Source organism: Drosophila ficusphila, unplaced genomic scaffold (genome assembly GCF_018152265.1).
Source record: "Drosophila ficusphila isolate 14025-0441.05 unplaced genomic scaffold, ASM1815226v1 contig_286, whole genome shotgun sequence".
Taxonomy (NCBI): Eukaryota; Metazoa; Arthropoda; class Insecta; order Diptera; family Drosophilidae; genus Drosophila; species Drosophila ficusphila.
Genome location: NW_025064189.1, coordinates 3,047,791 through 3,065,448, shown reverse-complemented (window position 1 = coordinate 3,065,448; position 17,658 = coordinate 3,047,791). Strand labels below are relative to the sequence as shown.

General features: G+C 40.7%; 1 protein-coding gene across 6 annotated transcripts in view; it reads right to left on the bottom strand.

The window, feature by feature from the left end:
- Positions 1-17,658, bottom strand: part of LOC108089405 (palmitoyltransferase app) — a 63,921-nt gene that overhangs the window by 10,670 nt on the left and 35,593 nt on the right. For all 6 annotated transcript variants that reach the window (XM_017187600.2, XM_017187595.2, XM_017187598.2 and 3 more), the window contains 2 exons: positions 4,237-5,619; positions 193-353 (listed from right to left, as the gene is read on the bottom strand). In XM_017187600.2, coding sequence (XP_017043089.1) covers positions 193-353; positions 4,237-4,427 — 352 coding nt within the window. In that variant the 5' untranslated portion in view covers positions 4,428-5,619. The remainder of the gene's footprint in view (positions 1-192; positions 354-4,236; positions 5,620-17,658) is intronic.

The window sequence follows — 17,658 nt, the reverse complement described above, 5'->3', positions numbered from 1 at the left end:
GAGTGTTTGGCAAGGGGCGTGGCAGTTAAAGGAAGGAAGAAGGAGAAGGAGGATATTCAGGCAACAGGCAGCAGGCGACGACCTTGGCCACGTTTCCTTTTGGATGGACGCGAGGACTTCGACTGTGCGCCCGCGACTGTGATTCCAATTGCTACAACTACAACGGGACAACGGGGCGGATGAGTAACGTACCAATTTGCTTTTCGATATAGGCGGCCTCATCGTTGGAGGCACGCGGTATGACGCCCGGATCCGTGAAGGTTGTGCGCAGCAAGGAGCTCATCGTGAAGAAGTAGAGGACAGCTCCCACAATCGGAATGGCCGGATTTATGCTGTCCGCCAAAAAGGGACAGCTGCAACGATAACGAAAAGGCACAATGGAAATATATCATTAATCTAATGATGTTTCTGTCATCAAGGTTGTGGCAACATCTTGATTCGGGTTGATTGTTTCAGTAAATGGAGCAATAAACTAAGGGCATGTCAATAAAAGAAGATATATTGAAGGTTTTCAGTAATTATGGTAATAAAGTAGGCATTTATTTATAAAGGTAATATGACTTTTTAAGATTTCTTAAATAACTTTAAATGAAGCTAACCATTTAGGCGGTTTAATATTTGAATTTTTATTTAAATTGATGTAGGATATACAAATAATACCAAAAGGTTTCTAGACTGAAGAAGTATTTCTGGTTTAATCGATGTAATGGAACTAAATTGATTAGGTAGCTCCGATTGAATGAAACATTTTTAGCCTCCCGAGCATTGAATTCTGTCTAAGCTACAAATAAGTTATTTTCGGGAAAGCCCCAATTTGAAACTTAATTCCCTGAATCTACGGCTCGCCTGCATAATGCCAGAAGTGCATCAAATGTCCCAAATGCAGGCACTGGATTCCCAGCACCAGTTTGTGGGCGACTGGCCTGCTCAAAAATGCATGGAAATGTCTCCGGTGATTTGGCAATGCCCCAAATGTGGGAACCCGAGTAAATGTGCCCCCGAAACGCGGAAAGTCCCATTGGGGAACAGGGTGGGCAGGATGCGGTGGATGAGGGGCCAAGGGACCAAGGGACCAGACAATACCCGGCCCAGCATTGTTACTTAATGCCCGATGCGTGACAACGATTTGTGAATAGCAAAAGTCGCCGCAGCCACCAGCAGCGACTTTCACTCTCCATCGCCATCATCATCATCCCACAAAGGACCCGGGTGCTCAGTGACAATTATGTGTGACAAGTCCCAGATGTACGCGGGTGTAGGCTTCATTTCGGGAACAGTCAGCAGAACAGAAGAACTGAACACCAGAACGGACCGAAAATAGTTAAATACATTTGTCATGACAACACCACTTTCGCCCTGCCCCGCAGTAAAGCTTAAATAGGAATGCATTCAAAACTGCTTTTCTCGCATTCAGCTGGCAAATCGCTGACAATGCCATAGAAAATAGAAAATGGGAAATCCGAAGGAGGGCTCCTCCCGCATTGTGTGCTACCTTTTAGCGATTTGCATTGCCGGAGAGCGTCGAACGAAACACAATTTGGGGTTGCCCACACATCCTCTACATACAAAAAAATATTTTTATTTGCCTAAATCTATCAATGAATTTGGCCAATTTTTACACTTTTTTCTATATTTATTATTCAATTCAATCAAGAACCACTTGCATTTTGTAAAGTTGCAAAATTGAATGTACATCTAGTAAGGTTTAAATATTTTTAGTAACAAAGAAATGTTTTTAGTTAATTAAATAGATTTTTAGCTGGTTGTTGGTATGAAATTACCAATGAAAAATATTACAGGTAAAATTCCAGTTTAGTTTTCCTACTTTGAAAGTTATAATAATGCAAAGTAAAAATCCAAATCGATTGCCATTTGATAAGAAGTAATTACCATCTTAAAAAAGTAGGTTGACTCCTATTTTTATTTAGATCTTCATTATCCAAACTTGAATCCATATTTGCCTCGTTTTTTCGTGTGCAATCGGAGAATGTGTGCGAATATCTAGAGGAATAACTACGCGAGCACTCAAAGGCATTGCAGATATTGTAATGCCCATCCATACTGGATACTGGGGCGCCTTCCACTCGACTGTGCGCTAATGTAAAGCAAGCAATGAAAATAAAATCGCGCTGCAGCCGCCGCTTTTGCTTTTGCTTTTCACCAGCGAATAAATTTGGATCGCACAGAAGGAGCCAGATGTACACATACTATATCCTATAGGTAGGTTTGTGGGGGCGTGGGAATTTCAATTTCTTTGTGGGAATATAGTACCATTGCCGCCGCGCACATGCAATTTCTTTCTGTGGTGCTGAAATGATTTCGTGCAGAAAATGTTGAGCATAATTTTGTCTAATCGCCCTGTCGGTTGTGAATGGGATGCAGCTTTAACGTTGGGTTCCATTTTGTATTTGCACTACGTGACGTGTGCGTTATTTTGTCCAGTCTCCGGAAAAAGAGGGCGAACACACACACCGCCCACGTGCAACAAAATTGAATGTAGTTAAACGTTTGTAGGTCGTTGGGTTTCCATCTACGCACGCCTCCTAGATAGATATTTATTCAGTTTCCATACTGCCCAAAAGCAATCAATTGGACTTTGGTATCATTATTGGAGCAACGTGATAGTTGCGACCAATAATAATATGTTCGAAAATATCTGATTTTCTTTTTTATCATTGTGCTTTTCCCGCATAGGAAAACCTTTTTTGCTTCTTTTACTTCTGTCAGACTTTCGAATTGTGCTTTTTGTTGCTACTATAATCTCCTTTCAGGAATGTAAAAAGGAGAATCGTTTGACTACTTAACATCACAAAGGAGCAAGTCTTTGTTCACTTTCGCCACTATGTGAATTGTTGAAATGTAGCATATTCTTTGGGGCAAAAGGTTTATGCAAAAAAATGAAAACAAAGGAGCTTAAATATAAGGGTATGTTCGAAATAGCAGTAAGTAAGCAGATATTTATAATTTATAACTTTAATTTTCCACCATTAAACACGACCATCATTGTTTAATAGCGGAAAAGTTTAGCAACAGGAAATATAAATGTGTCCCGGATGAACGGGTTTAAAATGAAAATTCTGTTTGAAACTAAACGGAAGGGTGGGCGACAAATTCCTGTGGTTCGCCGTGGCAGTTAACTGGGAAAAGCGAACATGAGAGCATATTTGAATTCCGCACGACCAACGGACAGATTGACAAATCAAAAGCTGAAACTATTTGTCCAGCCATCTCCGCCATCCACTTGGATACCCGTAATTCAACGGATTCAACAGGGACAGAGACATCAAGTTGAAAAAGTAACAGCAGCAGCGGGAAGAGGAGCAACAGCATCAGCAGGAGTCGCAGCTCGGATCACGATGTCCTTTGCCAGCCGAAGCATAACGCATACGCCACGTTGCACAGCAATAATTACATGCCATTGGATACGGAGGAGACGGACGGACGACAGTCGGCAGATCGACGGGCACAAAAGCCGGATGAGAAATCCGTTGGATCCGATGAAACCAGAGCCGGAGTCCAAAGTCAGAGACCATTAATGTGGGCGTAATTGGAAATCAAGCATGACCTGCTGGGACGACAGTCGGTGGCTAGGGAATCGGGGAAAGAGGGGATCGGGGGATCGGGGCATCGGGGATCCGGTGCCACGGAAGGGTTACTGGGCAATGCTTAATTAGCAGCGTATACATTCTGCACACAATGCAACTTAAGGGAGGCCAGCTTCACCCAGACACTCGAATGATGCCACACGGCAAGAAACTTTTAAAACATTTCGATATCTTATCGATTCTATTAATTTTGCCTGGTGAAAATCAAAAATAAAAAATTCATATCAAGTGCAAGTGTGCCTAAAATTGGAACTTGATGTGTATCTTTTCTTATCTGCTGTGCTAATTGTAGCTTTAATAAATGAGCTCATTTATAGATAATGTTGTCATATGCTGCTCATTTTGAGTCATTGAATAAGATAGGGATTTTTTACGAGAATACCTAATTAGCAACTAAATAAAAGTTGGCAAAATGGACAAAACTAATTAAGGCTTTTCAGTGAAAATATGTTTTTCTATTTAATATATAAATATTTTATATACTCATACTTTGGAATAAAATAACTAAAGTTTGTTTTTTTCTTAAGTAGAATATGCAAGTAATTTATGGTAAGTTTCCTATAAGCTTTCTCTCTGTGAACAGACAAATGGGTGAATTGGGGCACGGGGCGGTTACGGGGCGTATACTCACTCGAAGGCAAAGAAGAGCGCACTGGTGCCGGTAATCAGGATGCACGTCAAGTAGAAGACGCCTGTGTGCGGTGCGGACATTAGCAATCCATCGCAGTAGAATTTATTGCGTCCGGCAAACAGTTCCCATTTGCGTGTGACGCGCTGGTTTGGTGCCATGTTACTGCAACAACAGCAGCAGAGCAGATTCATCTGGGCGGTCCTCGGAAATGGGTTTTAAGTTGGGTTTGGTTTGGTTTTGGGTTGCTCTATTCCTGTTCCTGCTTGTGTTCCTGTTCCTGATTTTGATATTTTTCCTCGGTGACAACAGTTCCACTGACTGTGACAGCGACGCCTTTCCTGCTGCTGCTGCTGCTGCTCCTTCTGATGATGATTGTGATTGTGATGATGATGACGTGCGTGGGTTGGGTTTTCGGTTGGATCCTGGGGAAATGGTGGGTTACGCTCTGCCGCCGACAGTTCACCCTGGCTGCAGTTGACGAAATTATGCCGTTTTGCTTGGGGTCCCGACTTCGCCACCTCCCTTCGCCGTCGCCTTCGCCTCCTCCTGTCACAGGGACGTGTTCATGTGTGGCTGTTGCAATGCCTGCGGCACGCAAAACCGACTGCCACGAGATGCCTCCTGCTGGTGTTCCTCCTCCTGTTCCTGTTCCTTCTCCTTATCCTTCTCCTGCTTCCTGGCTGCTTCAAGGTATTTCATGCACACCGGGCCTCTGCTTGTTGTATCCGCTGCTTAAAATGTGCTGTTTTCTGTTTTGGGCTAATAATAATATTTCACTCAGTCGTCGTGTTGTTTTGGGTTTTGTTGTTGAATGCGCGGATGTTTCAGGTGAATTTAATCAAAATTAATGCTTTCCCTTTTGCTGCTGCTCCTGCTGCTTCTACTACTCTTTCTATCCCGTGCTCTTGCAAAAGCAATTTCGTCCACTTTGTTGCGTTGTCCACGGTCCGCGGCATCAGCCACATTGCGTTTCAATTCCCTTCGTTTTATTGCAGCGCACACTTTCGGGCCTCGGCGCCCACTTCCCGGCTTTAATTAAAGCAGGACGCCTGTCATTTCCCTGCAGCCGCCTTGCTTTGCAATCCCTGCCACGCCCCTCCTCCTTCCACCGGAAGTTTGAGGGGGAGTTGTGGAAGTGGAAATGGACCACCACCACCACCAACCAGCACGTTACGTGCGCACACTATACAGCAATTATTTGCTCGGCTTTGTTGATCCTGAATTCGGGGGATCCTTTCGGTGGCCCCGTCCGTGTCCTTTATGATTCAATTATTCGCTATTCGCTGCTGGCGCCACCAACAGTAGTTAAAATTGGCGTTGGCGTCGAATTGGTTTTGGCTGAGTTTTCGGCTTTGGAGTCCAGTTCAGTTTGAGTGGGTCGTTCTGCAAAAAAAAAATAGAGGAGAAAGAGAAAGATGAGAAACTTGTAAAAGGAGTGAGCAACTGTGGAATTGCGAGCAAATATAATCATTAAGTTATTTTGATTAAGAACTTTTGTGCGGGCGCCGACAAAATGGAGCAAAGGAGAAAAGTTCCCGTTCCAGTTATTCCTTTGTACCTTCTTTATTATCGAATTTTAATCGCATTGCCATTGCCCGAGAATTGTCAGTTGGCCAAGAGCGAATGCGTCCGCAATGGGCCAATTCATAAGATAAATTTTATCTTCCTTTTATGCGAACACAATCGATTTGTTATTGCTTGCCAATAAGTTTTCATCCATAATTGTTTAAGGCAAATCGAAAGAAGAGCATTTCCTTATTGCAGCGGAATAAACTTTGCTTTATTAACATTTACTTTGCAAATTTAATAAAGATTTTAAACCCATTTATGTTATTGAATTGGCAATCAATTGCATTTTAATTGAATAAGTTGGTATTTATCATTACACTTGATTGACTAATTAAACAAATTAAGGTCTAAATTGTTCAAAATTGAAACAAAATCAAAGATATTTATTCATAAATACTATTCAACCAAAAGCATTCTTTACAAATGAGAGCAGTAATTTAAATTTTAATTAAACTATGTTTTATTTCAAATAAATATATTGCCTAAAATTGCCAAACATTTTATTGATATTAATTGCCAAAAATACAACAACTAAATTATGTTTTTAGCAACTGCGGGAACATTTTTCCTATTTAGAAACCATTGAAATTAATTCCCGTGGCATGTTTTTCTGGCAAAAGGCGCACTAAATTTGAAATTCACAACCACGATAAATCCAGATCGTTTATTATTTATGCTTTTGCATAAACCGACCAAAGGATTAGAGAGGCGTAGATTATTCACAGCTGAAATGCGCTAATTCGCGGCTTTATGCGAGACGACGACGACGACTGTCGACTAATTGGCGCTAATCAAGTTAAGCATACGCACTGTATGCCGCCATGGCAACAGGAAGTTGTTACTCCTTCTCCTCGACGTCGCTGCACGGTGACTGCGTTGCATTGCGGTTCCAGAACAGAGTCCTTATCTAAGCCAAACAGGCGCGTTTTTGGGATGGCAATAAAACAGCACAAACACACAAACTGGCGAACTCACGAGGCCCCCCGAAAACGAGTGAATGGCTTTTGCATTCGCAATTTGCGTTAATTGGGCACACGCCGCCCATTTAAAAGGGACTCGCAGATGCTGCGGAGTTGGCCTTTCTCAGGCGGCGAAAATGTTTATGCAAATTGTGTTGCAATTATAGCGCCAACGACTGTTCTAATATCCACTGGCTGCGATTATTTGCATGCATTGAAGCTACTCGCAGGCGGGGTGGGCCTCAATTAACATTAACAACAGCTGATGACATGCGCCAAGAAGTGCCAATTAAAGGCACACAAGCGCTACGACTACGCTACGCTGTTCTGCGAGCTATTCAATAAACTCATAAATTGCCTGAAATGACGCAAAGTGCCAGCAACAATGACAACACACTGGGTCCCTGGCAAAAACAATAACCATAAAGTAGCGCCGGCAAAAACAACAGAAGGGCCAAGTTTGAAGTGTGCCACTCAGCGCAAATATGTAAATAAATGGCCACTTGCGGCAATTTAATAGAGAATGTGTGCTGGTGAAAGAGTGAAAGTGAAAGAGTAGAGCCCATTCTTTGGTAATTATCGTGTGTGCTATTAATAAGCTGCAAATAAAAACAACCAAGCGTGCGTGGGTATTAATAAAATGCAGTGCAAACTATTTTATCCGTTTGATTACATTTCTTACACATTATTAGATTATGCTGGAGATTTCATGGATTCAAAATTTAATAAATTTAAATATTGTTAAGCAACAAAAGTCAATCATAAATAACTAAATTATTTTAGTTTAAAATACCATGTCATTTTTAAAATAACTAAAACTAAATACATTTAAGGGACCTCCATGACTATGCATTTAGTTGAATTTTCATTCCGTAAGCTACAAAATAACTTAGTTGTATAACACAATATGTTTACAACATTACATGAATTCTTTCCTTGCAAAAAGCCGCCGCATAAACGTGAATTCACAAACACTTACTTAGCGGAGATGAATGAGCGACCGAGAGAGTGAACAAGAAATACCTAACCGACACTTGGCATTGTAATTGTAGGTTGTGGTTGCGTATACGTATTTTGTAATACATCAAACACTTGAACACCAGTGCTCTTGACGCTCTTGCCCCTCTTACCCCATCTTACCTCTTAGCGCTAGCCGCGGAGCAGCCACTGCCACGCCCTCGCCGCCCACAGCAGCCGCCCACTTTAGCCCACTCACCCGTACTCTCACTCTCGTTACTCATACGCATGCATGGCGAGCACACTTAACATTCAAGAGGGGCGAAGGGGGCGTGGCAAGAGTCTACGCCAGCCATGCGTGCGCGGCGTTGTTGCACGGAAAATTAAATGTTAAGATGCGTTTTAACATGGTTCAACACGAAAGGAGACGTTTATTTAGTTGAGAGTTAGATACAAACTAAATATAAAATATTAATAATTATAAAAAATATTTAATTCCTGAAAAGTTTAAATAAATATGATTTTAAATCAGCTCAAAGCCCAATAGCAATAGCACTTCCCTTAAATAAAAAAGATACTTATTATGCTTTTACTTATATATATTAGGTAAAATTTAATTACTTTATTTTCTTTAAGTGCAATCTTAAGTCGAGACCCTGGCTGCCCCGCAATGGAAGTCGGTTCAGTTCGACTCAACTCGACTGGGATCATTCATTTACGCAAACGCCCCGCTTGCATTCACATTCGCACTCGCCCGCTCGTTCAGCAAACAAACAAACAAACGAACAAACAAACAGCAGACACACTCACATCATGAGTGTCGGACTGCATATGAATAGTGAGTTAGTGTGCGGAAAGATCTTCTATATGTTTGCCAATGGTTTGGTTACTCTGGCATACTGGATGTCGATGTGTCCAGATTACGAATACGGAATTCCTTAAGAACGGAATGAATATATGATAAAACTGTCAATTTCTGCAACGCGAAAAAAATTGAATTCAGTTAATAAATTACCTGATTGTAAAAAGAACAAAAAAATTATAAAACAATGTTCACAAAGGCTAAGTAAATATTTAAATTTAAACTGTTTAAATTAAAAAACAATGGAACTGATTTCTGTGTATTTTTCCCGTTGCATATTTAATAACTGAAACTTCAAATCAATATTTATAAAGCAGGAAACAGTATTATAAACCAATAAGGCTGATGTTTGTTTACTTCTGCTTTGACCCGAAAACTTCAATTAAATAGAACGTCAAAGCCATAATTTCCGCCACATATTCCAATTAATTTCGATTGCATGAGAGTGGAGGCAGGCGGCAAACTAATAACAATCGGAATAGTCGACAATGCCATTCAACTACTACTACTCTTTCAAACGACAATATAATTTAATGTTTTAAAACAGTCGCCCAACTAATAGACCACATCTATGACTTTGTAGAGCAATGGGGAAACGCAAACACATTCTCGGCGATGCCGTTACAACTACACGAACATTTCCTCAAACATCCGACATGGCGTCCATTTCCGTTATGGCAACAAAGCTCGGCACATGAGTACAGTATGGCTGTATGTGTGTGTGAGTGTGTGTGTGTCTGTGTCTGTATTTGCCTTAGCGTTTCCCCATGCCTCTGTCTGTGTAATTGTTGCCGTCACATTTACAGTCGCCGACGCCGCCGCGGCCGTCAAGTCGCCGGCATTGTGACAGTCAAACCTAAAGTCGCCATCAACGATTGCTCCGCGATTCTCCTCCATTTTATTACAAGCACTCACAGAAATAAGGACATGCATCCTTTTGTAAAATATGTTTTATACCTTTAAGGCCCTACTTTGGTAACCTGATTTTAAGAAAGCAATAAGCAAAGCATTTTTAATTCCTGATGTAAATGAATTCTACAAATTTAAAAGATAAAAAAAAATCGTACTTTTTCTTTGGTAAGAAAAAATATGTAATTGCTAAAATACGAATACTTTTTATTATGCAAAATTATAATTTCTCGTTTTATTTTATAATTTATTTTATGAAACTTAACCTTTACAATGTCTTTTATATCGTCTTATAAATTTTTAATATTTAGAAATTAAAAGCTTAATATGGTTTTTTATAAATTCACCATCAAAAGAAATTTAGTAAAATATATGATTGCTTGCTTTAAAATTTCTTTTCAAATATTTCATATTTTTCTTCTTTTAGTGCACATAGAAAAGCAAAAAAAATAAAAAATGTTAACTAAACAAACTATCATTGCCATTGTCACCGAAATTTCAGTTTTATACGACGCTTTGACGGTTACTGTTGTTAATCTTTGCTCATTGTTTTGGTTTAATTTATAAATTCCTGTCCATTTGGCAGATGGCAAGCAACTTTTGTCTTTCTATTTGCTATTCGCTGGAGCTTTTGTGTTTTTAGAATGCTGTCGTTGGTTCGTTGTTTGGTTTCCCTCTCAGATTCTGTTTCAGTTTCTATTTTCATTTCCATTCCTGTTTCTATTTTTGTTTCAGGTTGAGCTCGGTTTTGGTTTGTTTTCGTTTTGGTTAGTGTGTGCAGAGCAGCAAACTGTTCAAATGTTCAACTGTTCCCCTGCTGATGAACTGAGTCAGCGTTTGTATTTTATTTGTGGCAAGTCGTCGACTTAGATGCGACCACCGTCCACTGCAGTAGTGGGCAGAATTAATTGTCGTTTGCTTTGCCATTTGCCATGTTTGCACAGATGCAGCAGTCTGCGAACGATAATGATTTGCACAGTTTTTGCTTAGCCACAACCTACCCCAGTGTGACAATTGTTATGACAATCAGAGATAAGTGCTGGCAAAAGTTATAGAAGCAATGTGAAATATTAAAATTGCTGCCCCACCAAACTATCAGTCAAGTTTTTAGTGTTTTCTCTCATTTGAAATAAAAAGGTTCTGAAAATTTGTCAACAACAAAGACATAACGAAGTGTCATCTAATATTTACGACTACTTTCAAAAACAAGAGCTCTGCGATAATCACAATTTGTTGTTTATAATCCTCAAAAAATATTGATTTGGGAAATAAAAAATATCTTATTCATGTGAAAATAATGGGAGGGTCGGATTCAAGATAAGAGATTTTTTATGACTAAACCAACAATAAGGAAAACACGCAGAGGCAAAAGAAAAACATATTTGCCGCCCGCATTCAATTCACCGAAAGAGACGCCCCACTAAAACTGCTTATGATGTATAAATGAGAAACAGTTGGCCGATAAGAAGGAAACGGACCCCCGAAACGATTTATATTATGTACAAATGTTTATATTGCCCTGGCCCTTTCCTTTGGGGTTATCTTTATCTATTCCACGCCCATCGCGCACGATTCACAGTATTTTTCTTTTTTTCTTGTGGGGGGATTATTGCTTATTCGAAGCATTTATTTATCTTCGATTTCGCATCGCATCGCATCGCTGTGAAAAGTTCTGGTTATTGCCTCGCTCATGCTCGACTGCTCCCCTGGTGGAATAAAATGGCCAAATCCCGTGGGCTACTTTCAGTGGCAAATTTGAATTATGATCCAATTGAATTTCAATCGAAATTCAATGAATTGCCAATGTCGCAGACATGCACACATTGGGGAAATAATGACGGGCGACTCGTCATTATTGTTCATGGCACAATTTTCGGTGTATAATCGACAAAATTTGCTTTTACATGTAACACAAACACAAACACACACATATACACATATGGCCCGAAAAAGTGTGCTATGGAAAATTGCAAAAATCAAAATTGCAACACGGGCAGCCTGTCTTTCCCCCTTTTCCCCGCTCCCTTCAGCCCACCAATTGCTTTCTCTATCTCTTCGTGTGACACAAATTGAGTAGGACACGAAAAACTGCCAAACATTTCAATAAAGTTCCGCAGCGGCAACGTCGACAGAGTGCCATAAGATTGCCAAACGCAGATTGTTTAGAAATTTGGTTTTATGAGCGAGCCACCATGCACTCACAAACATTGGAACGAGGACTAAGGACTGTGGACCGAGGAACGAGGACTAAGGACTCGGAGACACGGATACGGAGTGACAGGAACATCTGTCCGACGGAATGCGCCACCAGCTGTGACCAACCAGGCGCTATTTGTCAAGAGTTCCCCCATACAAGTCGGGGCGATTGTTCGCCTTTGCCTGCTAGTTTGCTAGTTTGCTAGTTGGCCACTGCCGGATTGTCGGATTGCTGGATTGTCGGATTGCCGGATTGTCGAGCTGCCGGATTGGAGGATTGCTGCTGGCCATCCTGGCCCACTACCACACCACCAGACACACACACAAAAGCCAGGCTGTTGCGGAGCATGTGCAGCGGACAGCGGCGTCTTTTGTCCGGCAACTTGTTGTTGACAGCTTTTGTTTTGCCGCTTCAACATCAGCAACATCTGCATTTGCAAGTGGGTTGGCAAAAGTCACGGCATGTATATTTTCCGAAATGAGCATCTCCATGTCAACGTTTTGGAAAAGCCAATGGAATTAATATGATAAGACCGAGATTACCCGTAGTGCTGCAAAAATATAAAATATTTTTTGCATTGCATGTTTATTTGAATAAAAGATTGGATTTCTTTTGCATGACAATAAGCCTGTGTGTTATAAACCAATATTTGGACTGATCTCCTTCAGAGGATAAAGTATGAAATCAAGAGTCCTTTTTCAACAAATGGAAATATTGCAAAAATAAATGTATAACTTTTTAAATAAGTTTTTTGAACATATAGTCAAATCCAACATTTAATAATTTTGGGATTTTTGTACTTGCATTAAAACTTAGCATGTTGCATGCATATTCTTTATTAAAACTATTAACCCTTCATCTACATATTACAAGCATTGCTACTTCTGTAAACATTGCTACTCTGTAAAGATATTTAAAATTCTGATTTTGTTGTGTTCTCCGGAATCCTCGACTGTGTAAACCACTGCTCGAAAGCATTTAACCTGCATTGGCTGCTTGACTCCCCCGGCAGAAGACCGCAAAACGATAACTCACTGGGAATGGCAGAAAATTAGACTTGCTTATGAGGCAGCTTAAAATAAACGAGCTCCCGATTTGTGCTAGCCATTTGCTTGATTAAGCCCGTGAGCAGAGCTTTGTAGATCCCTGTGAACCGAGCCACTTTCCACTGCCATTCCGTCTTGGGATGATTTATGACCCAGTCAGTCAGTCGGCCAGCGAGTCAGAACCTCCAAAGGACGAATGGCAGATGGCAGAATGGCAGGGCAGAACCAATGGCTCACGCAGCTAATTTGCCTAAACGGACAGCGAAGCGACCTTTGGCCCAGGTCATGCCCGAAATCCTCGCGAGCAGCGGGATTCGCTCTTTTCGGTCTCTTTTTTGGCAACAGACAACAGCGAACAGCAGCAGCCGAGTGGCAAAACGAAAGCCACTCACGTTTAACCAATTTTGACACGCGCCGCACTCACTCACACTCCCAAACACACACACACACATACACACAGACAAACACATTTGCAGCAGCATAAACAAACAGCAGCATCCCGCTGAAATTGCTCAAATGTGCGCATCAAACAACTCGCACACAAACTCACATTCACACACACACATTTAGGTAGGGTAGGGGGGATGGGCGGGATCGGGGGGCGTGGCGTGTGGCTTGTGACGTGAACAGACAAAAAGGGCAACTCTTTGAAGGGAGCTCCATTTGTTATGATGCCACTGTTGCTGGCGTGGCTTTTATTGTTGTTGTTGCCGCCGTTTTTTTCCTCGAAATTCGCGCAATAAAATTGTAGAACAAAGTGGCAACACTCAAAAATCTATTGTTTTGCAACATTTTTAGGGCTTCCGACTTTGCTACACTCTTTCGCTAATGGGTAATGTTGAATTTTTAATTATATTTAATCAGTTTTTTTATGATAAACCACAAATTGTTGTAACTTTAGTTTGTTATAAAATAACCATTAGGAGAATTTATGCAAAGCATCAAGTAAAAGTAATTAAAATTTCTATTATTCTAAAATAGTATTAATAAATTATACGCCAAAGGTTTTTAAAGAGCTGGAATAATTCCTTTTTGTGTTGAAACTAAACACTAAAATGTATTTCTATCACGTGTCGTATACGTAATAAATTTTTACATTGAATTAAATTAAACAAATAATAGGTAGTTATTAATTCGAGATCTCAATAAAAATCACAACTTGTGACCATTTTAAGAAGCTGGAATTATTTCTTGCATGAAAATTAAACACTAAAATGTATTTGTAACACGTGTCGTATACGTAATGAAGCTTTGTATTATATTCAATTATACAAGTAATATACATAGTTATTAATTCAAGATTTCAAAAAGATCAGTGACACAATTTGCGACAATTTTAAGGAGCTTGAATTACTTCTTGTTTGAAAGTTAAACACTTTAAATTCATTTGTAACACGTGTCGTATACATAATGAATGTATTGAATTAAATTAAAGAAGTTATAGTTTTTGTTTTTTTTTAAGATCCTCAAAAAAATCACTGACACATTTTAAAACCTCAGTAAAGTTTTTCAAAGGGTATTTAAACTTAAGCTTTGCATATTCCCCCTTACTTTGTTGCCATGAATTTATCAGCGTAAGTGTATGCGTAATTACATTTGGCAAACATGTTGAGCTTACCCAGCAAAACAAAAAAAAGGGTGTACGTTAGGGAGTGAAGGGAAAAACGAATTTCCCAGCGTCATCATGCTGAGTTTTTGTGCACGATGAGTCAAAGGCGCAAGCTGGGAAAAATATAAAAAGAAAACGTCGCCCTCGTCTCCTTGTTGTTTGTTATTGTTGTTATTGTGGGCTTCTTTTTCTTTGTACGGACCGGCTGTTTTTAAAGGAGTGAAGCAGCAGGGCGGTGGAAACCACTTCGTTAAACTCATGAAAATCACTTAACGGCAGCATGCACGCAAAAAAAGTTGATGGAAAAACGAGGAAAACGGGAGAGGAAAGACGGGAAGACGGGAAAAGAGGCGTCGTCTTAGCGAACATTTTCCCTTTGACTGACGCTGATGTGAAAGCCAAAAAGGTGCTCCAACCGCCGACAGCTGGCAGAGCTTAAACAGCAAATTGATTTAGCGCGTACAAGCGGAAGCAGCTGTGCCCCGGATGAATCAGTTGGGTTATGCTGGTTTGGAGGACCTCTGCCAGATTTACAGGAACCATCAAACAGAAAGAAAAAATTCGAAAGGCGGTGGAGGAGAACCGGCTGCCGCACGGAGAAAAAGTTTTATTAAATTTAACAAACCATTCAAGATTGTAATCAAATGAAAGCCTTTTGATTTATCAGAAAATTGTATGGGAATCATTAATTTGAATAATGCGAATTGAATTTGCAAATAAAAATTAAACATTCATACTTTTCATGGTCGAGAGAAATATTATTCAAATTTACTGTGTGATTTGTTACCTTCTTCTTTAATTGAGAATTCACAGCTTTATTTATTCGCAGTTAAATCACAAACCCAATTTAAATTAAATAGGAGCGCTCAGATAGCAATTGCTTTGTTTGTGGCTTGAAATAATTTAAAACGGATTACGATTTTTTCTCACTGGAGTTTTTTTTTATTTTTTGCTGCGAAAACAAAGGTCGGAGAAGGTGAAGCCGCTTGTAGAACAAGCCAGGGCAATGAAATGAGATTAATGCAAAACCGCGTTCACAGGCGCTGTAAAAAAAAAAGAGCAGGTCGGAATAAAGAGCGGAGGCAGGAGCACACGGCAAATACGACTCCAATGCAACCCGCTGCATGCTCTGCAGGGGGGCGGCTGGAAAATGGTGGAAGAGGTGGAAAAATCAGGGGGCCAAAAGACCAAGAGGAGTTGCCAATGGAGATGGGAAATGGGGGGTGGGGGGTGGAAAAGCAGCAGAAGCCGTTCGGCGACGACGACACTCAGCCAAACAAACAGTGAACGGCGCGTGGAGAGGCGACTCACTGGCATGGAAAATGCAATTTATTATGCAAAATGAAAAACAGACGGCGCGGGGGCAACGCGGGAAGACATAGCGACAGAGATCATGGAGACATTGCTATATAGACAGATGGACAGACAGACAGATAGAGAGACAGCGAGACAGGCGAACACACTCGAGGATGGCAAACAAAGCGCGCTATTATAGAGCCAACAATAACAGCAACTGGCGGATATAAACATAATTCAATTTTTATTTAATTTCGCACAACAAATACAATAAATTCAGCACGACTGCATTGGCGGAGGAAAATCTCGGGGAAAGCCCCACCCACAACCCCTTCTTTTTTATCCATTGGATTGGGGCCAAAAAGCGTGGCGTCGCTTTGCATCGAATTGCGTTTGCATACTTCCAGGCGTCAAGTCGACTCGAGCCAATCGGGGAAAATTCGCCGGCTACTCCGGCGGAAATTTTTGAGCTGTGTGCTCGAGCCGACCGACAGTTTCCCACGTTGGCCACCAAACTGTTGACTCATTTGTGTGCGGACAGTTGGACGGCTCGACCGACCGACATGATGAGGGAGTGACCAAAAGTGATGTGGGCGAAGTGCAAAGAGAACTGCGATTCCCCCGAACTCTTTGAGCTTTCCGGCAACTGAAGGGAAAACACTCATACGCCGTGTGGGTTTTCAAGGGACTGAGTGTGCTGCCACAAAGTGAAGGGTGAAGGGCAAAGGCAAAGGCAGAAGGGTTGATGGACGTGACCCAAACTGGACCTTTTTAGCAATTTTGTGGCGTTACACATGACATCTTGGCCACTGGCCGATTGACAAACGTATTGAAAGTGAATCGAAAGTCGAGCAAAGTTGATCTTTGGCCTTTGCGGAGTTCAAAGTTGGTTCAGTGTCAAGGAGTTTGGGTGCCAGTTACTTTGAACTTACTTGGCAATTACATGAAACTTAAGCCGAAAGAAAAGTGTGTCAGCAATATGTACATCTACAAAAATAAAACAAAAAAAATGGTTTTTCAAAGAAATAAATTACTACTTTAATGAATGATAAAAGGAGAATAATACTCTTAGATAAAGTGTGAGTTCAGAAGTTTAAAAGATAAATGTTCAAGACATATATATTATTTTTCTTTTACTTTACTGAATATTCATAAAATTAAAGCTTTAATAATTTTGACAAACTCTTAGCAAGTAAACAAAATTAAATGCCTTAAAGCCACCAATAAGCAAAACAGAACACAATAAGCTCTATTTCAGCACTGGCAAATTTACAAATTCAATGGCTTAAGCCAATTAAATGGTTTTACAGCACTTCCATCGAAAGCCATCAAGTCATTAGATTAATACATTTCAACAGAATGGGATGGCCGTAAAAAGGACGGACGAACGGAAAAGCCGAAAAGCCCTCGCTAATTGCCAAACCCAAATCAAGAGGCGGAGCAGCAAGCCCTTTTGGGTCGGCAAAATGGCATAAAATATTTACACGTCAAGTGCCACGGGGCTGAGGCGAAATGCTCGAAATACATGCGATGAACCGAACCCAATGGTGGCCAAAATTGTTTATTTTTAGCACGTTTATAAGGCCATCAGAAAAGGTTAAGTCAGCGCGAGCCATGAATACTGTGGGGGAATTCCATGGCCCCTTGTTGGATTAGGTCACATTTTGCATAATTAATTCGGATCCTTTAGCGCCGGCATTAACGCAAAATAAAAACAAAAAAAAAAAAAAAAAAAGGGGGGAAGCGACCACAAAACCAAACTGAACCCAAAAATTGAAGCCACATTTTGTACAGCTGGGAGTTCAAAGGAGCTATGCAAAGCTATTTATGCGTAAACACGCGCCTTTGACATCGAAATTTGTTAGCGGCGAATGTCAACAATGCGAATTTGGCCAAAGTTAAATATTTGCCAATGGGGCCGACCGCTGAAATCCTTTTTGACCACAGGACAACACACTCACAACACTCGCGTCCTCTCGCACACACTCGACGTCTAAATAAATTGCTGTCATTTTTAA